The 25,173-nt window shown below is 34.4% G+C and overlaps 2 protein-coding genes across 9 annotated transcripts in view; one reads left to right on the plus strand and one right to left on the minus strand.

The window, feature by feature from the left end:
* The window catches only part of FANCL (Fanconi anemia, complementation group L), a 78,476-nt gene extending 66,818 nt beyond the window's left edge, over positions 1 to 11,658 (plus strand). For 2 of the 4 annotated variants that reach the window (XM_011997797.1, XM_011997798.1), the window contains exons 8-14: positions 5,084 to 5,234; positions 7,433 to 7,516; positions 7,874 to 7,919; positions 8,002 to 8,083; positions 9,299 to 9,415; positions 10,753 to 10,824; positions 11,115 to 11,658. In XM_011997797.1, the coding sequence (XP_011853187.1) occupies positions 5,084 to 5,234; positions 7,433 to 7,516; positions 7,874 to 7,919; positions 8,002 to 8,083; positions 9,299 to 9,415; positions 10,753 to 10,824; positions 11,115 to 11,150 (588 nt within the window). In that variant the 3' untranslated portion in view covers positions 11,151 to 11,658. Of the gene's footprint in view, positions 1 to 5,083; positions 5,235 to 7,432; positions 7,517 to 7,873; positions 7,920 to 8,001; positions 8,084 to 9,298; positions 9,416 to 10,752 lie in introns of all 4 variants that reach the window. The other 2 variants (XM_011997799.1, XM_011997800.1) reach the window with 2 other exon arrangements.
* VRK2 (vaccinia related kinase 2) overlaps positions 11,048 to 25,173 on the minus strand; it is a 116,255-nt gene continuing 102,129 nt past the window's right edge. For all 5 annotated transcript variants that reach the window (XM_011997795.1, XM_011997791.1, XM_011997793.1 and 2 more), the window contains 2 exons: positions 24,218 to 24,379; positions 11,048 to 11,557 (listed from right to left, as the gene is read on the minus strand). In XM_011997795.1, the coding sequence (XP_011853185.1) occupies positions 11,219 to 11,557; positions 24,218 to 24,379 (501 nt within the window). In that variant the 3' untranslated portion in view covers positions 11,048 to 11,218. The remainder of the gene's footprint in view (positions 11,558 to 24,217; positions 24,380 to 25,173) is intronic.

Below are 25,173 nucleotides of genomic sequence, written 5' to 3' on the forward strand. Positions count from 1 at the left end.
TAACTCTTCTTGTTGCGTTGATCACTTTACCATTATGTAATGCCCTTCTTAGTCTCTTTTGATCTTTGTTGGTTTAAAGTGTGTTTTATCAGATACTAGTATTGCAAACCCTGCTTTTTTTTTTTTTTCTTTTTATTTGCTTGGTAAATATTCCTCCATCCCTTTATTTTGAGTCTGTGTGTGTCTTTGCACGTGAGATGGATCTCCTGAATACAGCACAGCAGTGGGTCTTCACTGTTTATCCATTTTGCCAGTCTGTGTCTTTTAATTGGGGTATTTAGCTGGCTTACATTTAAGGTTAATATTGTTATATGTGAATTTGATCCTGTCATTATAATGCTAGCTCGTTATTTTGTCCGTTAATTGATGCAGTATCTTCATAGTGTCGATGATCTTTACATTTTCGTATGTTTTTGCAGTGGCTGGTACTGGTTATTCATTTCCATATTTAGCACATCCTTCAGGAGCTCTTGTAAGGCAGGCCTGGTGGTGACAAAAATCTCTCAGGATTTGCTTGTTTGTAAAGGATTTTATTTCTCCTTCGCTCATGAAGCTTAGTTTGGCTGGATATGAAATTCTGGGTTGAAAATTCTCTTCTTTAAGAATGTTGAATATTGGCCCCCACTCTCTTCTGACTTGTAGGGTTTCTGCAGAGAGATCAGCTATTAGTCTGATGGGCTTCCCTTTTGTGGGTAACCCAACCTTTCTCTCTGGCTGCCCTTAACATTTTTTCCTTCATTTCAACCTTGATGAATCTGACCATTATGTGTCTTGTGGTTGCTCTTCTCAAGGAGTATCTTTGTGGTGTTCTCTGTATTTCCTGAATTGGAATGTTGGCTTGCCTTGCTAGGTTGGGGAAGCTTTCCTGGATAACATCCTGAAGAGTGTTTTCCAACTTGGTTCCACTCTCCCCATCACTTTCAGGCATACCAATCAAATACAGGTTTGGTCTTTTCATATAGTCCCATATTTCTTGGAGGGTTTGTTCATTTCCTTTTATTTTTTTTTTCTCTAATCTTGTCTTCACACTTTATTTCATTAAGTTGTTCTTCAGTCTCTGATATCCTTTCTTCTGCTTGATTGATTTGGCAGTTGATACTTGTGTATGCTTCACAAAGTTCTCGTGCTGTGTTTTTCAGCTCCATCAGGTCATTTATGTTCTTCTCTAACCTGGTTATTTTAGTTAGCAATTCCACTAACCTTTTTTCAAGGCTATTTGAGGCTATTAAATACTGCTTCAATTTCAGAACTTGTTATCAGTCTATTTGTTCAAGGTTCTTAGCTTCCTTGCATTGGGTTAGAACATGCTCCTTTAGCTCAGAGGAGTTTGTTATTACCCACCTTCTGAAGCCTACTTCTGTCAATTCGTCAAATTCATTCTCTGTTCAGTTTTGTTCCCTTGCTGGCAAGGAGTTGTGATCCGTTGGAGGAGAAGAGGCATTCTGGTTTTTGGAATTTTCAGCCTTTTTGCGCAGTTTTTCCTCATCTTCGTGGATTTATCTACCTTTGGTCTTTCATGTTGGTTACCTTCATATGGGGTTTTGGTGTGGATGTTCTTTTTGTTGTTGTTGATGCTGTTGCTTTCTGTTTGTTAGTTTTCCTTCTAATGGACCCCTCTGCTGCAGGTCTGCTGGAGTTTGCTGGAGGTTCACTCCAGACCCCATTTGCCTGGGTATCACCAGCAGAGACTGCAGGACAGCAAAGATTGTTGCTTGTTCCTTCCTCTGGAAGCTTTGTCCCAGAGGGGCACCCTCCAGATGCCAGCTGAAGCTCTCCTGTATGAGGTGTCTTTTGACCCCTGCTTGAGGAGGCAGTCTGTCCCTTAGCAGAGCTCGAGTGCTGTGCTGGGAGATCTGCTGTTCTTTTCAGAGCCAGCAGGCAGAAACATTTAAGTCTGCTGAAGCTGTGCCCACAGCCACCCCTTTCCTCAGGTGCTCTGTCCCAGGGAGATGGGAGTTTTATGTATAAGCCCCTGACTTGGCTGCTGCCGTTCTTTCAGAGGTGCCCTGCCCAGAGAGGAGGAATCTGGTGAGGCAGTCTGGCTATAGAGGCTTTGCTGAGCTGCAGTGAGCTCTGCCCAGCTCAAACTTCCTGGTGGTATTGTTTACACTGTGAGGGGTCAACCACGTACTCAAGCCTCAGTAATGGTGGATGCCCCTTCCCCCACCAAGCTTGAGTGTCCCAGGTCTACTTCGGACTGCTGTGCTGGCAGCAAGAATTTCAAGCCAGTGGGATTTAGCTTGCTGGGCTTCGTGGGATGGGATCCGCTGAGATAGACCACTTGGCACCCTGGCATCAGCCCCCTTTCTAGGGGAGTGAATGGTTTTGTCTTGCTGGTATTCCGGGAGCAACTGGCGTATAAAAAAACTCCTGTAGCTAGCTCAATGTCTGCCCAAACAACCACCCAGTTTTGTGTTTGAAACCCAGGGCCCTGGTAGCGTTGGCACTGGAGGGAATCTCCTTGTCTGTGGGTTGTGAAGACAGTGGGAAAAGCATATCTGGGCCAGAGTGCACCATTCCTCATGGCACAGTCCCTCATGGCTTCCCTTGGCTAGGGGAGGGAGCTCCCCAACCCCTTGTGCTTCCCGGGTGAGGCGACGCCCCACCCTGCTTCGGCTTGCCCTCTGTGGGCTGCACCCACTGTCTAACCAGTCCCAGTGAGATGAGCTGGGTACCTTGGTTGGAAATGCAGAAGTCACCTGCCTTCTGCCTTGATCTCGCTGGGAGCTGCAGGTCAGAGCTGCTCCTATTTGGCCATCTTGCCAGCCACCGAGAATGTCGGCTATTTTTATTTTTAAAAATATTTTTTAGAGAACTAATCTCCCTGCAAGATACTTATTGAATTTTGATTTTAATTTTGGCCATATTATTCCTTGGTATTTGTGGTGCTGTATAAAGTATTTAATTTCATTGGTAATATTTAGAAATAATGTATTTTTTTTCAACTTGGGGAAAAAATTCAAAATAAGGGTTTTTAGTGATTTAATGGACAAAATAAGCAGTTTGAGAAAAAACTATTAGTTAATCACATAGCTTACTGATATAATAGTTTTGATGTCTATCCCTTAAGTTCATTGAAATCGCTAAGAGAAGTGTTTCTGTGTCGAACTTGTTACATTTTTGGTCTTTCTTTTCCCCATCTGGAATGTAAAAATACTGTTTAATGTATATACCTCAAATGGCTAGCTAGTAAAATCATATAATGACTTTTAGGGTTTAAAATTCACTTTTTCTGTAATTACCAAGTAACTTCTAGTTCCAGGGATGTTTTGTTTTTGGCTGTTTTCTTAATTAAAAATGTATCTTTTTCTGTTCAAAATGCAATTAGGATTTTATTTGCAGTTGTGCATAAGAGAAATGGATAATGCCATTAGAAATAAATAAAGGATGCCACTGTGAAAATATTTTGTAACCTTTTTTTGGCAAGGGAGTTAACGTTTTCTTGGGTGTACAAAGGAATAGGTAGTTATGGATTTTAAGTACATATGTAGAAACAGATGGAGAGAGAGAGAAAGGAGAGACAGAGATACACTATTGTACTGATTTTAAAACTAGCTTCTTGGGAGTTCAATTTTCTGATTTCTGGATTCTGTCATCTTAACTTTTAGATAAGTAAAGCATACTAGAAGAGAGCAGACATTATACCGTCAATATCCTCAAAGGTTATCAGGTATTAGGCTCTAATTCCTACTTCGCACCACTATTTTTTTTTTTTTTTTTTTTTTTGAGACGGGGTCTAGCTCTGTCACCAGGCTGGAGTGCAGTGGCGCGATCTTGGCTCACTGCAACCTCTGCCTCCCGGGTTCCGGTGATTCTCCTGCCTCAGTCTCCCAAGTAGCTGGGACTATAGGCGTGTACCACCACGCCCAGCTAATTTTTGTAGTTTTAGTAGAAACAAGGTTTCACCTTATTGGCAAGGATGGTTTAAGACTATCTCTTGACCTTGTGATCTGCCCACCTCAGCCTCCCAGAGTGCTGGGATTACAGGCGTGAGCCACCGCACCTGGCCCACTTTTTTTTAGTATGTGTAGAAGGTTAGGACAGTTGAATCCAGCTCAGTGAAACTGAGCCATGAATTCTTCCAAGTGTAAACCTTGACTGAAATGACAAAATGGGATGGGTTTTCCTTAAGTATTAGGTATAAAATACATGTTTAAGGAAGTGGCTAGTTTCTTTTCATCTTAGGGTGTATCATATTCTTAAATTATTGGTGTGGCCTGTTATTTCAGATTGAAAACATTTGTAGTATGTGACTTTACATTTTGCTTACTGAAACAATAACTAAACCCTGAATTCTTATTAAACTATTTTGATTGATTTTATATCAAAAGTATTTAGTAAGCAGTTGCATCTTTTAAGCATACCACATTGTTTTATGGGAAACTCATTTGTTTAAAAATTGTTTTTAAAGTCAGTTTTGACATTACTTAAAATTTAGTGAAACTATATTTAAGCTAATTCCTATAGAGAGGATTAAAATATGAAATGCTGAATTTAGAGATTGGCTAAAAGTTAAATGTGTAAAAACATCGTTTGTACCTTCTGTTTTAATTCTTTAAAATTGTGTAACACCTTTTCATATTCTCTGCCTGATTAGGTCTCCAACGTTTTTAATAATATTTAAAGATAATCTCACTAAATTACAAATAGCATTGCATTTAACTTGATTGCTGCAGCAAACATGAAATTAAGATTTTCATACTAAAATTGTATAGACACTTTGTACAGGTCCAATGTTAGCTATATCGTGTACATTAATATTTATTAAAGTGTGTACATACATCTTGTAGTACGCATTACTATTCCATAATGTAATATATCAAGCTTTATAATAAAAATAATTATGATTTTTTAAAAAACCATTCTTTCTCAGGTGTATAGTGTACTGTCAATAAAAAATAATCCTGTTAACACTATAGGAAGAGATGTGAAGCAGGGAGAGTTGACTCCTGTTTACTGGAGTCTACTTTGTAGCTAAAATGAAGCAAAGCTTAAAATTTCTAAATTGAGTGTATTTTAAGTAAAATATTATCTGCTATTGGTAGAGTGCCATATAACTTATTCAACTTTCATTTTTTTACAGAGCTCCTTAATAAGCATTTATAGTCAGTTTTTGGCAGCAATAGAATCACTAAAGGCATTCTGGGATGTTATGGATGAAATCGATGAGAAGACCTGGGTACTTGAGCCAGAAAAACCTCCACGGAGTGCAACAGCACGTAGAATTGCATTAGGTAGGGACAAAGAGGAATAAGGGCTTGTTTTTAGGTGTTTATTTTGTATTACTTATGAAAATAAATCTAACAATGACAGTTGGACCCAGACTTCTTTATATGAAGTCAACTATTAAAATTTTCTGATATGAACTTTTTTTTTTTTGCTACACGTTTAAATATAAATATTTTAGGTGAAAAGAAGTACTGAGGTGTTTCATTATAAAAGGTGATGATCCAATGGAGGTAACATTCAGGAGTAGTGTTTAATTAGCTGTTAATTAGCACAGAAATCGTGGAACAGGTAATTCAAAATTTACATTACTTAGAACAAGAAAAAAAGTGTTAGAATAATGAAGTCTTCATTTGTGAAACTTAGAATCTTCTAAGATTAATGTGCTCAGATCTGGGAATATTTTCTGTTAGAAATACAGAGGAAGATAAAAGAACTTGCAGTAGACCATGCCACTGGAAAGAATTTGTAGTTTTATGTATTTTCTTCCCTACAAATATATGAAATTTATGAGTGAGATATGGTATAATCATAAATACCTGTGCAGTGTTATCATATTCTCTTGACTATAAAATGGTTATGTATTTTCTTTATAAGCAAGCAAAACATAAAGTCACTTTTAGAGTTCAGCCTCTCAAGATTTTAGATAAACTATGTTTAAGCTCACATGAAATACCATAGCTAGTTTTAAGATACCCATTTCTTTCTTTTTTGATAAATAGATACGTTGTTCAAGGGTATTTTGAAATTCTGATGTGAATCACATCCAAGTTAGTGAGCAATTTTTATACTTTATACCTAGGTATAATATAGATTATCTGGGGGGAGAATGTGACATGCATGGTATTATGAGAAGAAAGTATACTTGTACAGCAATTCTACAAATAGTATTGTTACTTTCCTGGTTTCAAAAAGTCTAACCATATTTAATTTGGAATAATTAACCAAATTATGCTATATTTGTGAACAAGTAGATAGTAAGAATGAAAATATTTTCTTCAAAGAAATGTAGTTATTCATTTTTTTCGTGGCCCCATTAAAATAATTATCAGGTTATGATTAAATATATTTCTCATTCAGCATAAATCGCCTAATTTTTAATTCATTCCCTATTTACCTGTTAGCTTCTTTTTTCTCAAACTCCAGGCATGACTTGCCTTCTTAAGACCCAGTTTTGAACAGTGAATGGAAAAATTAGTTAATATGCCCATATTAAATGAAAACACTGTCTGGAGCCATTACTAGATGACATTGTTGAGGGCTAATAAGAGATTTATGTTCATAGTAAATAATGTGTTACCAAATGAGATTATAACTTTTTGTATTTTTATTTTTCTCATTGAATGGCTAGTCATTTTTTTCCATTAATGACCTCTTTTTGCCAGATGTGCTTTTGCATTTATGTTGATGTCAGCCTCAGTGAAAGGCTTATTTTACTGTATAGAATTTATCAAGACATTTTTTACCATGAAAATGAAATCCAAATTGATTTTAAGCAATTACACTATGTACCTTCAAAAAATAGAAGTAAAATTTCTGAAACTTATGCTGTAGTCCAGTACAGTTAAAATTTATAAAAGAATCTAGTGCCAGTTTTCTTAGGTCTTACGAAATTAGGTTACTTATTGTTTTGGTTATTAATGAACAGTTGCCAATGTGAGTGAAATATTTTGTTAAAGTATAAGGGAGAGTTTCACATGCAGCAAAATAATTCAGAAAATGCTTTTATAAATTTTTATAAAACTTGAATCTTTAATGTTTGTTTTTACCATTTACTGTATTGCTGGTCTTTTTACATTTGGCCATAGTTCTATGAAATGTAAACTTTTTCAAGAAAGCCATGAAAAGTAATTTAGGTAATTATTTCTTAAACATGTGACTTGTGATAGTTTTGATATTAAAGACTTTTATCACTCCACAGAACATTTTTATTTAAACTTAAATACAGTTGACCAGAATTGCAATCTCATTAAATATATCAATTTGTTGATTGGCTGAAATTTAAGATCCCTTTAATGATAATCATATCAACATTACTTCTTTTGGTTAAATTATAATATTTACCATTACAAAAACTACAAAACATTTGGTTAATCTTTCCGTGGGTATACAGTGAAATAGGTAGCCAGACCAACACCTTTATTTTGTATTGGCTTGTTTGATGAGCTGTTCTACTTCTAAAAGATTTAATCTTGTTTCATTCCAGGGAATAATGTTTCCATAAATATAGAGGTAGACCCCAGGCATCCTACTATGCTTCCTGAGTGCTTCTTTCTTGGAGCTGACCATGGTATGACATCTGAGACTTAACGTTTTTTAATAGAGTCATAAAATCCTTGCCTACCATTGTTAAATTATTAGACAATATTAGTATATTAATGGTAGTTTTTATTTTTTTTATTTTTTGTCTGAGACAGAGTTTTGCTCTTGTTGCCCAGTATGTAGTATAACGGCTTGGCTCACCGCAACAATGATAGTTATTTTAAATGAAAATGTCTCAGCGTTGTGAACTGTATAATTTTTTTAACATAATACATATAATTTTGATTTTTTAATCAATTAGTTAAGAAACATTCTGTATCAAATGTGGCTTTACAAACCAAGAGTAGAGCATGCAATTATTAAACTTTTTTTTTTTTATCTGAAGTGGTAAAACCCCTGGGAATTAAACTGAGCAGGAACATACATTTGTGGTAGGTACCTTGGCAATATAATTTTTACTTTTTGGTGATTTTACAAAGTTCATAGCATAATTTTTTTCCCCCATGCTTTCAGGGATCCAGAAAATAGTGTGCTACAGAACTTGAAAGATGTTTTAGAAATTGATTTTCCAGCTCGTGCTATCCTGGAAAAATCTGTAAGTTTTATCAGTGCTTTGATATTCCAGACAGTATTGTATAATGAAGTTTAAATGCTTCTCTTAGTGAAAAATGATACTGAAGAAGGAGGGAATTGGAAAAATATTATAACGCAGACTTCTGAACTGCATCAAAAAACTTGTTTACCTTTGATTGGTTGTTAAGTACAATTGTCTCTTGGAACAGGGGGATTGATTTCCGGGCTGCCCCAAAATCCAGACGTTGAAGTTCCACAGTTACCCTGTGGGACCCATATAGACAAAAAAGTAGGCCCTCTGTGTACACAGATTTCAGATAAACACAGGTTCTGCATCTTGTCAGTACTGTAGCTTTGATCGGCATTTGGTTGAAAAAAAAAAATCTGTGTATAAGTAGACCTGTGCAGTTCAAACCCATGTTATTCAAGGGTCAACTGTACACTTTTTTTATGGTCTTCAGTAGTGAAGTCATTAATGACAGTCATTTATTAAAAATAAGGGGAAAGGTCCAAAGTAGCTAATGAGATGTTTGGCTTTTCTACACAGTCTGTTTATGGATGGCTGAAGTACTGATTAGCTTGATATAAGTGTTTGTGAAGCAGTATAGTTTCTCAAAATTGAATAGATACCACTATATTGCAAAAATAATAAACTTAGAATTGATTTTTGACAAGGCTGCTAAGGTTGTAGACTACTAAATGGTGGTGAGTTTCTTTTTCCTTTAGTTACAGAATTGTGCTGTTTACTAATTACTAGCTAATGTCAATTCCTATCTTTAAATACTATCAGGGACATTATATCAATGTATGATATGGGAAAATTACTAATGCCCAAACATCTTGCCAGCCAAAAATGGATTCTCTTTTTTAGCCTAGCTGTGTATATGTGAGTGAAAAAGGAAACATTCTACAGTAGCTTTGCTAGGTGTTAAATAGTAATGTAATTATATTTCCTATAATACAGCAATATAGTCACTTTTATAAAAAGTGTATTATACAACATTCTTCCTGATCTTACCTTATGTTTTAAACACATAGGTGACTTCATATTCTAAAATAGGAGAATTGTAATGTTCCCAACATAAAAGGTAAATGTTGAGGTGATGAGTATCTTAATTATCCTGATTTGATAATTAAACATTGTATACATGTATCAAAATATCACACATACCCTCCCAAATATGTACAACGAATAAGTGAGACACATATGCTTTTTATAAATATTTTTCTTTTGAAGGATTTTACTATGGATTGTGGAATTTGTTATGCTTATCAACTTGACGGTGCCATTCCTGATCAAGTGTGTGATAATTCCCAGTGTGGACAACCTTTCCATCAAATATGCTTATATGAGGTAAAAAATAAAAACATTGTCAAGACTTTCTTCAGCTAACACAACATAGGATGTATTCCTGTTTGAAATACACAGAATCTAAAATCTGTTTAGTCAATAGTGACCCTCTCTTTTGCCATTAACTCCTTTTACCAGTTTATTCCAGATGCTTATGTGCTTCATTTCTTCATCACAGTTACTAATGAGTGGAGAAATGTCCTGAAGTATCCAAGAAGGGAGAAAATCTATCCAGAATATATTCATGGACTAGCTTATTAACACACAACAAATTAAATTGATGGTACCTTGGAATCTTTCTATAAATACCTTGTTACCACAGTGTAAACTTCATAGATTTACCCAAGGTGGAGGTGGTTGAAAGTGGCAGCAATAAAGTGAAAATGAAATTAGCACTATGTAGTACCTATTACTTTTCAGGCTACATTTAAGAATAGAATATATCCAATAATACTACTTTTCATGTTGAGAAGAATGCCTTTTGTGATCTGAATATCTCACAGCACTCAGGCAATGCCACTTTATTTACTATATGTGAAGTCTACTTTCATTCCTGTCTTTAGTCATTTGCTTCACTTTAGGGCCTAGTTGATAGATGATAAACTGTGTGCAGCTATATACAGAACACCGTGCAATTGTATGTTGCCTTCAGTTTCAGCCTTCCTTTATATCATATCTTTACTTTTGTGATTAGAGGTAGCAGTTGGTGCCATCTGTACTTTGCCAATGGAGAACTTAGGCAGAGACATCTATTTACCTTATATAAAATCATAAAATATCAGGTCAAATTACAGAAATACTCTAAGGGAACACATGCTTTCTTTTGTAATTATGAATATTCATTTAATTTTAAAAAATTCACTGGCTCATGCTTGTAATCAATGGGTTGAAAATTAACCTACTGTTAGTGATTAAGACCAGAACTAAGAAGGAAATTTTCAAGAGCCTATAGTATCTTTTAACAGCAGGAGTTGTTAATTTGTGATTAATGGGTTTAGGGAAGGTCTATGAACACCAGGAAGTTGTATGCATTATTTTTATGTATGTCTATTCTGGGGATAAAGAAAATGCATAATTCTCATCAAATTCTTAAAGGAGCCCATAATCTGGTTATAAACCAGTGGTTTAGACCTTCAATTCCATGTTGATTTCCCTTGTTGTTCAACATATCAATAGTCTGCTATTGGCTCAGGAAATATACCCCTTACTCCTGCAAAACAAAAAAGCAAAGTCTTCTGGAATAAAAATATAATGCACTTTAAAACAAAGGGAATGACATTTGGAGTATCTGTAATTTGTAATCATGCTGACGCTTCTCCTTTATCTTTTAAAATTTGCAGTGGCTGAGAGGACTACTAACTAGTAGACAGAGTTTTAACATCATATTTGGTGAATGTCCATATTGTAGTAAGGTAAGCAAATTGTTAATCACATCTCATAAAATATCCTAGCTTTCAATAATATGTTCCAGAATACAGATCTATATAGTATATCAGCTTATCTAAAACTTTTGAAACTCATTATTCTTTATTTTTCAAATTCTCAGATCAAAAACATTACACTCCTTTTCTAGATTTCCTAGGTGATCTGAAACTTCAGAAGAGTGTTTTCCAAACTGTACTGTGATACTATTTCTAGTATAAAGCAATTTTATTTTTTAGAGTGTCCATAAACTTTCTTAAAATGTGTTCTCTTTTTAAAGCCAATTACCTTAAAAATGTCTGGGAGGAAACACTGAAATAAGAATATAACATTTTGATGAAGAGCTGGAAACTTAAAAAATTATCAAAAGGAATTTTGATATCTTCAGAGAAAATATAAAGCAAGCAATACTAACATCAAAAGGACAGGTATGATGATGCCAAAATAATAAATATCTGTGTTTGTCTCTTCACTAAGAGTAAACTGGGAAATTGTAGGCCAAAGTCCAGTTGAACTTTCTGTGATCCCCGTGCTGACTGTAGAATTGTATTTATACCAAGATGGAGATCTTGACTTCTTGAATATATCTGGACTGGTAAAATCTTGATGAGGTTCATAAAATGAGTTTGGGAATTGTCTATAGTTGAATTTTTGTGGGAAACTGTTTGCTTCATTCAAAAGTTCTTGAGACTCTTGATATTTCTCTCTTATCCTTGTGCTTTCCTATGGAAAAAATACATGTATAGTTTGTTAGATGTGAGTTATCCAAGTATTTATTTTGTGTAATGTATAAGAATGCTAAATAAAATGTTACACAATATCAAGTTTTTGCGTGTTATTTTTACTGAGAAGTAATTTTTAGGTAAAGATCTTAGATTTTAAGATTTACACTTTTTGAGAGTTTATAAACATCCAGCAAGCAAATCTGGATATAATTTGAGTGGTTCTTTTAAACCACATAAGTGAGACATCTCTTAAATAATTTATAATCTAAAAATAGGATAGAATATGAAAAATGAATTTCCTTGGCAAAACCAAAAAATTGGGCTTAATCTTAAAGGTGTAAGATAGCCATAATTAGAAATATTTTGGTCATTAATGTGATTCTTAACCTTTTGATTCCATGGCAACTGAGAAGTGATGTCTGCTGTACAGTGAGTAAAGGATGAGGCTGTACATAGCCAAAGAAAACTGCCTCGGGGTAGATATAGTGTTATGTCTCTTGGAAAGCTATACAGACTAACCACTATAGACTGAATAGATAATAATATAAAACAAATTAAGTGATATTAATATAAAACAAATTAACTGGTTACTTATGCAAGTTTCGGGAGCTACTTCTATGTTTTCATCATTCCTGTTGGCCAAAGTCCCAGGAATCGGTTTCCTGATCACCACTTAACTGGCTGAAAGTCGGGTTTTTCTGCTTCCCTTTGGTGACCTCTGGCATGCCCTCTCAGCACCATTTATCAAGAGGAGAAATTTATAAACAAAGTAAAATACTTTAAGCTTGTTCACTGTCCATCATTCTAATAGCTACTACCTTCTCAACCTTTAAACTGCCACCCTTCAAACAGCCCTCCTCTTTCTACATACAGGGTTTTCGAAGTGTCAGAAAGGAGTCCTACATAAAACAAAGGATGTTTTAAAGATTAGCTTTCCTATGAAAAAGAAATGAATTGAGAGTTAAATAACTCACTTTAAACTATTCTTTCTGAGCTAACAAAGTCACATTAATGCAGTTTTTCATAAGTTGGTCAGCTTTATTAACTAAAGCAAAAGAAGTGAATAATTACTCCAGTGGGCCTATTAAAGCATAATACAAATAAAAATAATTATGCTATCAAATAATGTATTTCTAAAGGGTAAGGTAATAAGAGCAGCATTTACATATAGCTCACATGTGGAAGGTTGGAAGATATCTCCACTTAGGTAAGGATAGAAGTCAAGCTACTGTAATTTTCAGAAGCATCTACTGTGTAACCTATACACTTAATCTCTCTTGAACATCAGCAAATGACATCATATGGGAAGGCACTCATCAAAGAATTTAACCACCTGTTGTCTTCAGTACACTGAGAGGTCTGATTGGGAGTCTATAACAGGAGTCGACAAAATTTGGCTTGGCTAGTTGCCTGTTTCTTGAATAAAGTTTTATTGGAACACAGGCACATCAATTTGTTTATGTACTGTCTATGTGGGCTTTTGCACTACAATGGCATTGTTCAATATTTCTGACAAAAACTGTATGGAAAGTAAACTGAAAATATTTTCTTTCTGGCCTTTTAAAGAAAAGGTTTGCTGACCCCTGGCCTATGACATTTTGAGTATTAGAAAGCAAACAGATCATCATAACTTGTTAAAATGCAGATCTCATTCAAAAGGTCTAGGAGTATGACCTGAGATTCTGTATTTCTGAGAAGCTCCAGATGATGCTAATACAGCTGGTTTGCACACCCCACTTTGAGTAGCAAGGGCTCAAGGCAATGCAATATTCTCGATAGAGCATTGGTTCTCAGCCTGGGTTGATTATGCCCCACAGAGGAGACATTTTGGGTTGTTACAACTAGGAGGAGGTACTAGTGACACCTAATAAATACTAGGAATGATGCAAAACATCCTACATCACAGGACAGCACCCCCACAACAAATAACAGCCCAGCTCCCAAATGTCAATAGTGCTGCTGTCAAGAAACCCTGCATTAGAATAGTTATTAACTTTGAATGCACATCAGAATCAACTGGGAAGCTATGAAAAATACCAACACTACTTCCACTCTGGCCATGAAAAATTGATACCCGATTTCCCCTTCTGTTGTGACAACCCATAAATAAATACAAAACAAAATTAGTCAAAATATATGAAATAACTTAGGAATCTAAAACAAGGCCATGGTAGTGGAGGAAAGGAAAATAACACAGACCTAAGAAAGGCCACAATTTAAGATTTACTGCAGACTAGACCAAAAAGCCTGAACAGAAGTTATGAAATGATCAAGTTAAATCACCAGTAAGTTAACTGTCTGCCAGAACTAAACTCAAAACTCTTCAAAGGAATGCAATAAAATCTGGAGTCTAAAGACCACAGCATCCACAATTCTTCAGGATACAATAAAACTACTACACATGAGATGCAGAAAATATGACCCATAACCAGGAGAAAAAATTGAGATTCAGGGCTGATCCAGATGGTAAAATTATCAAACAAGGACTATAAAACATCTGCATAAATATGTTCAAGGAATTAAAGTTGAACATAATTAATGAACAGATGGGGGAGGGAGGTGGAATCTCAACATACAAAGAAATACACTTGTGGAACTGAAAAATACAAGGTATAACATGAAAAATTCATTGTCTAGGTTTAACAGCTGATGTGATAATCTACTAGAGGTCAGGCAAAAAACAAAACAAAACAAAAAAAACCAACCTGAGGTACATCAACATAAACGACTGATTTTAAAAAATAGTTATTCAGCTGCCTATGAAAAAGGTAAAGTATTCTAACATGCATGTATTTGGAACTCACAGAAATAGGGATTAAGGCAAGAAACAAACTGATGAAATCATACAAAAGCTTTCCAGTTTGAAGATAAATATCAACCCATAGATAAAAGTAGCTCAACGAACCCAAAGCACAATAAACAAAGACAGCCATCCTTACAAAACCAAAGATAACAAGCAAATCTTGAAAGCCACATAAAGAAATACATTATAAATGGGTCAATAAGAATAACTGCTTCTTAGCAGAGAAAAAAAAAAAAAAACCAGACCTATGAAGATGGAAACATCCTTTTTAAAGTTCTGAAAGAAAAGAGTCCATATTCAATGAAGCCTTCAAAATCAAAGTGAGGGGCATCCAGTTCTAGACAAGAAAGAGTAAGCATCCTACCTTATTCTATTAATTAAAGAGTGGACAAAAAGCACCTATCAAAACACTGAAAATTCTAAAAATGACCCTCCCTTGAGTCTCCACCCACCATGTACTTTAGTACCTCCTATTACCCCAGCCTGGGCCATAAAAGAGCCTGCAGTGTGAAAACAGCAATATGTACAGACTGAAGAAAAAAAAAAAGCCATAAAAAACATGCTCTAACCAGTAGCCCTGGGGGAGGACAGGTCTACAGGACAGAATCCTTTTATACCTGCTGTACCCTAGGTGAACACCATGAAAGAAGCTGCAGCTTACTTCTCTCCAGGTGCTGTGGAAATGGGGCGGGGAGGGGGACGAGGGCGGAGGGGAAGAGGGAGGGTACAGTCTAGTTGAGTATCACCACTGTATACTAACCAGGGAGCACACCTACCCTTACCCTATCAAGCACTGTGGAGACAGGTAGAGCCCTGTTGACCGTCCCCACACTAACAAGGTGATACCCTATGCCATTGGGTGTTAGGGAAATTGTGAGATAGAGCTCTGACAACCTTTCCCAGCCTGTACCACTGAGATGGTCTCCCTTCCTTCCCACCAGAGACTACCAAAACTGTAAGGCAGAGCCATATAGCCTGTTCCTCCCCACCAGACACTGTATATACCGTAGTAGAGTCCTACCAACCTTCACCTTGCATTCAGCAAGCATCAGAGCAACAGCAACCCTCCACACTGGCCTTAGAAACGAGAGGTGCTTGCCCTTTTGACCATGCCTGCTGTGCATTAAACAAACAGCAAAGAGTTGGCACTGCACATCTCCCTAACTAGAAAGCTCTGTTCTCAGTAATTGATATAACTACTAGACTGAAAATCAGCAGGAATATAAAATAAATTAGTAACATCACAAGATAATGGGATCTAGCTGATATTTATAGAGTACTTCATCCCAAAACAGGAAAATACATGTTCTTTTCAACTGCATCTGGAACATTCGAACAGGCAGACCGTCATATCCTATCCATAAAACCCTAACAGATTTACATTGTCAGACCACAATATAATTAAACTAGAAATCAATAACTAAAAAAAAAAAAAACAAAAAAGATACTTGGAAATTCACACATTTCTAAATAATTAAGGTATTAAAAGTCTCAAGGGGAAATATAAAATATTTTGAACTGAACAAAATTAAAATGTATAAATATTTACAGGATGCAGTACAAACAGGGTTTAGCAGGACATTTATAGCATGGAATACGTACATTATAAAAAATAGTGGGTTCACATCAGTAGTCTAAGCTTCTACCTAAATTGGAAAAAAGGGAAGAAAATAGACCAAGATCAAGCTGAAGGAAAGAAATAATAGGAAAATCTCCAAATGCTTTAAAATTTAAAGAATGCTTTAAATGAGTCAGAGACACCAGGAAAATTAAAAAATACATTGAACTGAATGGAACTGAAAATACAACATATCAAAATGTGGGACATAGCTAATGTCATGCTAGAAGGGAAATTTATAATACTAAATACTTATATTAGAAAAGACAAAAAGTCCCAATTTAATAATGTTTCCACCCCAAGAAATTATAAAAAGAAATGACAAGTATGTGACATGATGGATTTGTTAATTAGTGTGAGTTAAACATTCCACAATGTAGACATATATCAAAGCATCACATTGTACCCCATAGATATGATATATACAATTATATTTGTCAAAAAAGAATTTAAAACAATTTAAAAGAAATCCAAAGCAAGCAGAAAGAAACAGAAATTAGAGCAGAAATCAATAACATTGGCAATTAAAAAATACAGAAGAATCAATCAAAAGCTGGTTCTGTGACATGACCAATAAGAATGATAAATTAGCAAGACTGACAGAGAAAGAAAACACAAACTACCAGTATCTGGGAAGAAACAAGTATCACTACAGACCCCACAGGCATTTAAGGGATTTAAAGAAAGGAATACTATGAATAATTATACCAACAAAAATTTGATAGCTCAGATGAAATGGACCAATTCCTGGAAAAATCACAAATTACCAAAACTAACTCAAGATGAAATAATAAAAATGCAAGAGATAAATAGTTGTGACAAGAGTCCATATGACCTGCAAAACCTAAATTTTTACCATCTGGCTCTTTACAGAAAAGTTTGCCTACTCTTGAAATAAATATCTGAATAGTCTTACTAAAGAAATTGAATTCATAGCTAAAAAGGAAATCTCCAGACCCAGATGGTTTCACTAGAGAATTCTGCAAAACATGTGAAAAAGAAACAAGTTCAATTCTATACATTTTCTTCCAGAAGTTAAGAGGAGGAGGAAGGCTTCCCAATTCATAAGGTCACCATTACCCTGACACCCAAACCAACAAAAACAGTAGAATAAAAAGAAAACAACAGACATCAGCTCTCATGAACACAGATGTAAACTTCCTCATTAAAATACTAGCAAATTAAATCCAGCAACATATAAAAAGAATAATATACAATGACAAAGTGAGGTTGATTCAAGGGATGGAAGACTAGTTCAATATTCAGCTACAAACCAGTGCCATCCACCATGGTAACAGCCTAAAGAAGAAAAATCATATGATCATATTGATACAGAAAGGGCATCTGACAATATTCAGCACCTATTCATGATGAAAACTCTCAGAACATTAGAAATGGAGGGGAGCTTCCTCAACTTTATAGAGAAAACATCTACAAAAATGTCTACAGCTAACCTACTAAACAGTGAATGGCCAAAAACTGGAAAGAAACCAAATGTTCTTCAATGGTATATCCATACTTGAGATTACTACTGAGCAATAAAGGAATGGACTGCTGATCTACACAGAACTTGGATAGATCTCAAGGGCATGATGACGAATGAAACAAAGTCAGTCTGAACAAGTTATATATCATAAGATTTGAGTTATATGATATAATCAAAATGATAAAATTATAGTGATGCAGAATAAACCCACTGTTTTTTGAGGATTAGGATTGGGAAGAGGGTGTCACTATAGCATGAGCAATTCCTACGTGGTCATGGAACAGGTCTGTAGGATAATTGTGGTTACTCCATACATGTAATAAAATCTCTAAGGAACACAGACATGCACGAGTATGTGTCAAAATTGGTGATATCCTAATAAAGTCTGTATTTCATGGTAGTCTATAAATATCAATTTCCTGTTTTGTAAAATTATGGTTACGTGAAATGTTTTCATTTGCAGGAGCTGGGTGAAAGTGTAGGTAAGGGTATATGTAGGCTGTATGTATTTTTGCAGTTTTGGAGTCTACAATTACTTCAAAATAAACTTAAAAAAAGAAATGCGGGAATAAAATATAAATCCACTACTACTACAAAAAAAGTGAAGGTGAAATATAAATATTTTCAGACAGACAAGAGGTGACAGAATTAGATTCCAGGAAATATATACTACAATAAATGTTAAAGGAATTTGTTCAGGCTGAAGAGGAATGATACCAAACTAAGATCTATTGAAGGAATAAAGAATTTCAATAACTATAAATATTGGGGTATGTTAAGACTTTTTTTCTTTTTCCTTTCTTAATTTTTTTAAAAGGAAAAATAACTCCTTAAAGCAACAATAACAATGCATTCTGAAATATATTACACATGTAAAAGCAAAATGTATAACAACAATAGCACAATGAGGTTTAAGATAAAGGGAAGTATATATTGTAAGGTTCTTACACATTAAGTCAAGATAGAATGTAATATGATCAGTTAAATGTGCACATGGTAATTTCTAGAGCCATGCTGTCTAATATGACTTGAGCCCTTGAAATATGGCTAGTTATAACTGAGATGTGCTATTACTATAAAAGATGTAAAATATCTCAGTAATATTATTCTGATTATACCATTGTGGATATTAGTTTAATCAGAGGATGTTATTAAAATAGATTCTACCTGTTTCTTTTTACTTTTTGAAATGTGGCTAGTATAATTTTTAAAATTGCATATGTGGCTTGTATTATATTTCTATTAGGCAGGATTGTTCTGAGCAGGGATTTGTAAACTTGTTTTGTAAAATGCCTGAGAGTAAATATTTTAGGCTTTTTGAACCATACAGTTCTGTTGCAGTTACTCAGCTCTGCCACTATGGAACAAAAGCAATCAAATACAATATGTAAGTGAATGAGTATGGCTATGTTCCAATAAAACTATTTATAAAATAGGTGGTTGGCTGAATTTGGCCCATAGGCTATGGAGTTGACTGACCCCTTGTTCTAGAGTGATCACCAAAAAAAAAAAAAAAAAAAAAAAAAAAAAAAGCACAGTCGCAGTTAAAAAAAAAATTCTCAATTAGTCCAAAATAAAGCAAGAGGGAGGTAAAAAGGGACAAAGAACAAATGGGGCAAAAAGAAAGCAAATTGCATAATGGTAGATTAAACCCAGCTATATCAATAGTTACCTCAAATGGAAATGGAGCAAATATAGTTACATGACATAGAAATGGAGCAAATAAAATATAGTGTTTGCCAGATTTTAAAAATAGCAAGACTCAACTATATGGTAGTTACGAAAGCCATAGATAAAAAGACACAGGTGAATTAAACAAAGGATGGAAATGGATACAATGTATGAATATTAATCATAGGAAGGCTGGAACTGTTAAAAGTCAGATGAAGTAGAATTCAAGATAGAGTATTTAACAGATATAAAGAAAGATATTTCAGAATGATGAACAGGACAGTTAACCAAGAACATATAACTACTAAATCTCCATATACCTAATAACAGCATCGAAATCTATGAAGCAAAAATGTATAGAAGAGACAAATGGATAAATTCACAATTACAGTTGGAGATTGTAACATTCCTTTGCCATTAAATGATAAGAGGACAAAATAAAACAGTAAATATATAAGATTTGAACACTATTAAACAACTTAACCCCCAACTTCGTAAGTACACAAGGAACATTCACTAAACGAGGCCTTTTCCTGGGTGACAAAATAAGTTTCAATGAATTTTAAAAGATTGCAATAATACAGGATGTGTTCTGATGACAACAAAATTAAATTAGAAATCAGTGACAAGAAAGATACCCAGCAAACCTTAAAAATACTTACGAATTAAATAACATACTAATAAATAACCCATGGATCAAATGAATCAAGGGATATTAGAAAATATATTGAACTGAATAATAATGAAAACACAACATATCAAAATTTGTGAAACACAGACAGCCAAAGCACAGCTTACATATTTATAGGTTTAACTATATATATTAGAAAAAAAAATGAAGGAAGAAATTAGTGATTTAAACTTTCACCTTATGAAGCTTGAAAGAATAAATTAAAACCAAAATAAGTAGAATAAAGGAAATGATAAAGAATTAGTGAAATAGAAAACATATCAATGGTAGGATTTAAAAAAAAAAAATCAACAAAACCAAAGTTGATCTTTGAAAAAAAAAAAAAAAAATACCAAAGCTGGTCTTTGAGAAGATCAATGAAAATGATAAGCCCTTAGCTAGACTATTAGGAAAAAAAGAAATAAACCAAAAGTTACCATTATCAGGACTGAAAGAAGGAACATCAATGTAGATATTGGTGATGGTAAAGGGATAATAAAGAATATTCTAACTTAGTGCTGATAAATTTGAAAACTTAGATGAGATGGACGAATTCCTTGAAAAACACAAATATAAAACTGACACAAGAAGAAAAAATATCTAATGATCACTCTATATATTGTAGAAAGTAAATATGCAGTTAAAAAATTTCCTACAACAAATTATCGGCCCCGATGGTTTTCTTGCTAAATTCTATCCAACATTTAAGAAGGGCAAATCTTACAAAAACATTTTCTGAAAACAGAGGGGAACACTTCCAACTTGTGTAATTCATAATGACCCTGAAAACAAAACCATACAAGGATATTATGAGAAAAGAAATTACAGCTGCTCTGTCTATGAAGTAGCCATCCTTTTATTTCTTTACTTTCTTAATAAACTTGCTTTCACTTTGCAAAAAAAAAAAAAAAAGAAAATTACAGACCAGTATCTCTCATCAGTCTAGGCATAAAAACCTTCCATGGAACTGAAATTCAGCAGGAACTGAGTTGGAATTCAGCAAACAGAATTCAGCAGGAAAACACATCATGCCTAAGTGGGGGTTTATCCCAGAAATAAAAGGTTGATTTAACATTCAAAAATCAATGTAATTCATCATACTAGTAAAGGGAAAAAATCATATGATCATCTCAAGAGATCTCAAAACAGTATTTAATACTCATTCATTATTTACATTTATTTTTCAACAAATACGGTGAAATTTCCTCAGCCTGATAAAGGGCATTTAGAAAAAAGCCAACAGCTAACTTAATGGTGAAAGAATGAATGCATTCCCTCTAATATCAGGAACAAAGCAAGGATGGCCACAACTTCTATTCAATGTAATACTAGAGCTGCTAGCAGGTGTAATAAGACAACAACAAAAAATAAAAGACATATACTGGAAAGGAAAAGGTAAAAACTGTCTCTATTCATAGACATCATTAACTACGTAGAAAGTCCTAAGAATCTATCTAAAAAATAATGAAACCTACTGGAACGAATAAGTAAATTTAGAAAGATCCCAAGATACATGATTATATTGTATATCAAATATTGATAGAGAAAATAAATTATATTTCTATATACCAGCAACAAATAACTGGAATATAAAATTTTGAAAATTAGTACTTAAAATGGGATCAAAATATTTAGAGATAATTTTAATGGAAGATGAATAAGACATCTACACTAAAAACTACAAAACATTGTTGAGAGAAGTTAAAGAAAATCCACATAAATGCAGGGAAGTTCCACATAAATGCAGAGAAGTACCAGGTTTATGCACTGGAGTTTTCGACACTGTTGGATGCCAGTTCTCCATAAACTGATCTTTAGACTTAATGTACTCCCAATCAAAATCCCACTGTGCATTTTTTTGATGGAAACTAACAAGCTGCTTCTTAAATTTTATGGAGGAGAAGACCAGGACCTAAAATGGCCAATACATTTTTGAAAGAAAATAAAAGGATTAAATCAAGAACTATTCTGATTTCAGAACTTGCTGTAAAGCGACAGTAATTGATGCAGTGTGGTGTTGGTGTAAGGAGAGAAGTAGAAGAAAACAGAGCCCAGAAATAGGCCGACACTTACACTGTTAGCTCACTTTTGAAAAGGGCTCCAAAGAAACTCATTAGGAAAATCTTTTCAATAAATGATGGTGCAAGCTACATGAAAAAGAGAATCTCAACCCCCACCTCACAGAATACACATGAATTGATTTGAGATGGCTTGTAGAACCAACAATGAAAGCTAAAACCATGAGCCTTCTATAAAAATATATAGCAAAATAGCTTTGTGACCTTGAGGTAGGCAAAGGTTTCTTAGGTATCTTTACAGAAAAAAAAAACACAAACTATTAAAGAAAAGATTGATAAATTGAACTTCAAATAAAAATAACAAATAATATAAAAAGTTTCTGCTCATCCTAAGACACTATGAATTAAATGATTAGGCAGGCCACATGCTAGGAAAGGATGTCCATAATACAGATATCTGATAAGGACTCCTATGGCTTAACAATAAAAAGACAAATATCCAAGTAAAAATTAGAACACTCAAAAAAGAAACTTTATAAGAACAGATATATGGTCAGTCAAAACATGTGAAAGTGCTCAAACTTAAGTAGACATTAGGTGAATAATTGGAACCACAATAATACACTAATACACATGTTAGAATGGCTAAAATTAAAAAGAGTGACAATACCAAATATTGGAGAGGGTGCAGAGTGGCCAGAACTCTTGTACATTACTGGTGGGAGTACAGAATGGTACTTTCAAGAACTATTTGTCAGCTCTTTGTAAAATTGAACATACACCTGCCCTATGACCCAACAATTCTACATCTCAGGAGAAATGAAACACATTCATAGAAGGATTTGTGCCAGAATGTTCGCAGCAACTATATTTGTGATGGCCAGAAATGAGTAGTAGCCCAAATGTCCATTAATAGAAGAATGAACTTGTGAATTATGATGTCGTTATACAATGGACATGTGAACTATGATACAGTTATACGATAGAGTACTAATCAGCAATGGAAAACACAGATTACTAATACATGCATGAACACGGATAAATCTCAAAAAACACACTGAGTGAAAGAAGCCAGGCCCAAATGAATGCATACTATATGACTGCATGTTTATGAAATTCTAGAAGAGGCAAATCTAATCTAGTGATGAGAATCAAAATGGCAGAACATTCCCTGGGGGAAGAGGACTGACTGGAGAAAAGAAACAAGAGTTTCTGAAGTTATAAAATCTATATATACATATCTCATTGCCACCACAGCCAAAAATGAATCAATTTCTTTGCATCAGTATTTTAATAGTGCCTCCCTATCCCTGTACACCAGGTGATTTTGGTGGACTTAAGTAAGGCATGAAAAAAAATCTCTCAACCAGAGATTTTTAGAATCTCTACGTTTTGTTACCAAGCACGATTTGCCTTTAATTTTACAAATAGGAACTAAAATATGCCTAAGTGAAGTAGTTCTTTACATAAATTTAAAATGAAACAACAAATAATGCCACTATTTTATACTAGAATAAATGTAAAAGATTGCTATTAGTACTAAAAAAAGCACTTCTGTCTCTGGATAAACTTGTAGGCTTGCTGGCTGGCTGAAGAATGCATAAATACTATGCTTCTAATTTTTGCCTCGGCTGTCAAGAAGTTCAGAGCCAAATTCAGTGCTCAGTTTAGTGATTAACATCCCAGCTGCCTGATATATCAATTTTTCTTGTGGTAGGGTATACAAGGTGGGGTATTAAATTATCCTGTTTCATACTATCAACTACCTCAAATCATTTGTGGGAAATGATGGTATATAAATCATAAAATGTTGGTCATTTCGACAAAATTAAATATTTTTTCACTGCAGATATAAATGCATTGTATGCTTCTCCTTGTTGTCAAAAAAGGTTAGATTAGGGAGGATTTTTGCTGTTACTTGAATGAGTCATCTGCTAAAGGTGAGTCACTATCCGCCCAAATGATTGAGTGATGTAAAAAATACATCATTTTAAAATACAACCACATTGACAGGGAACACTTCACTTATATTTGATTATAAGGGTGAGACTTGAGGAACCAATGTAAAAGTATAGAATACGTTAAGAGTCCCTAATGGATCATAGATGGCAAAATAAATTTAAGTGCACTTCATTACATTCTTAGGATAAAGAAATCAGATCTGAACGCAAATGTGCTTACTGCTATTCTGTTTCTATGATAACTGGTGTTGGCCGCTTTAATTTTATCAGCTGGCTAGGATATTTTCTGTCCCTTCTCATTTAACAAAACCATACAAACTTGGCCCTCAGGAGAAAATAAGATGTTTTTATTCCCAAAGGGTATATTCTAATGTAACATTAAGTTAAAAAAAAAAAACAAAAAACCACACACACACAAACAACCCTCTCACCTGAGCTGCTTCATTGTTCATCAATCCAATCAGCTTCTCCTCTTTCTGCACTTTTTTCCACGTTGTACAGGGCTCAGTGCTTCTCTCACTGTGGACTTTTTTTTTGATTAACCTATTGTGTGCCTCGTTGACTTGCCTTGTTGCAGCCTTTTGTGAATCAACCTGTTGGTGTAGAGTAAGTAATACTATATATAAAGAAAACTTTTGGTATTTCTTTAAAAAATGCATATATATCCAGATTCTTAAAAATTCTAAACTTGCCAAGCTTTAAAAAAGGAAATAAAGAAGAAAGCAGCAAATGGACATTACAGAAAAACTATAGTCATTGGCAAGATCCAGACCCTTTCTCATCAGTGGGACAAAACCAATTAAAATTAGTGTCACTGCATGCACACATATGTTTATTGCGGTCCTATTCACAATAGCAAAGACTTGGAACCAATCTGAATGTCCATCAATGATAGACTGGATTAAGAAAATGTGGCACATATACACCATGGAATACTATGCAGCCATAAAGGATGAGTTCATGTCCTTTGTAGGAACATGGATGAATCTGGAAACCATCATTCTGAGCAAACTATCGCAAGGATAGAAAACCAAACACCACATGTTCTCACTCATAGGTGGGAATTGAACAATGAGGTTACTTGGACACAGGGTGGGGAATATCACACACCGGGTCCTGTCACGGAGTGGGGAGAGGGAGGAGGGAGAGCATTAGGAGATATACCTAATGTAAATGATGAGTTAATGGGTGCAGCACACCAACATGGCACATGTATACATACGTAACAAATCTGCACGTTGTGCACATGTACCCTAGAACTTAAAGTGTAATAAAAATAAAATAAAATAAAATTAGTGTCACTGTTATGTACTCTTTAGAAATTATCTCTACCGATAACTTGCTTACTGAAAACAACATTTTTAGAGAAAATTGTCACATTTTAAAA

Source organism: Mandrillus leucophaeus, unplaced genomic scaffold (genome assembly GCF_000951045.1).
Source record: "Mandrillus leucophaeus isolate KB7577 unplaced genomic scaffold, Mleu.le_1.0 Scaffold547, whole genome shotgun sequence".
NCBI classification, from domain to species: Eukaryota; Metazoa; Chordata; class Mammalia; order Primates; family Cercopithecidae; genus Mandrillus; species Mandrillus leucophaeus.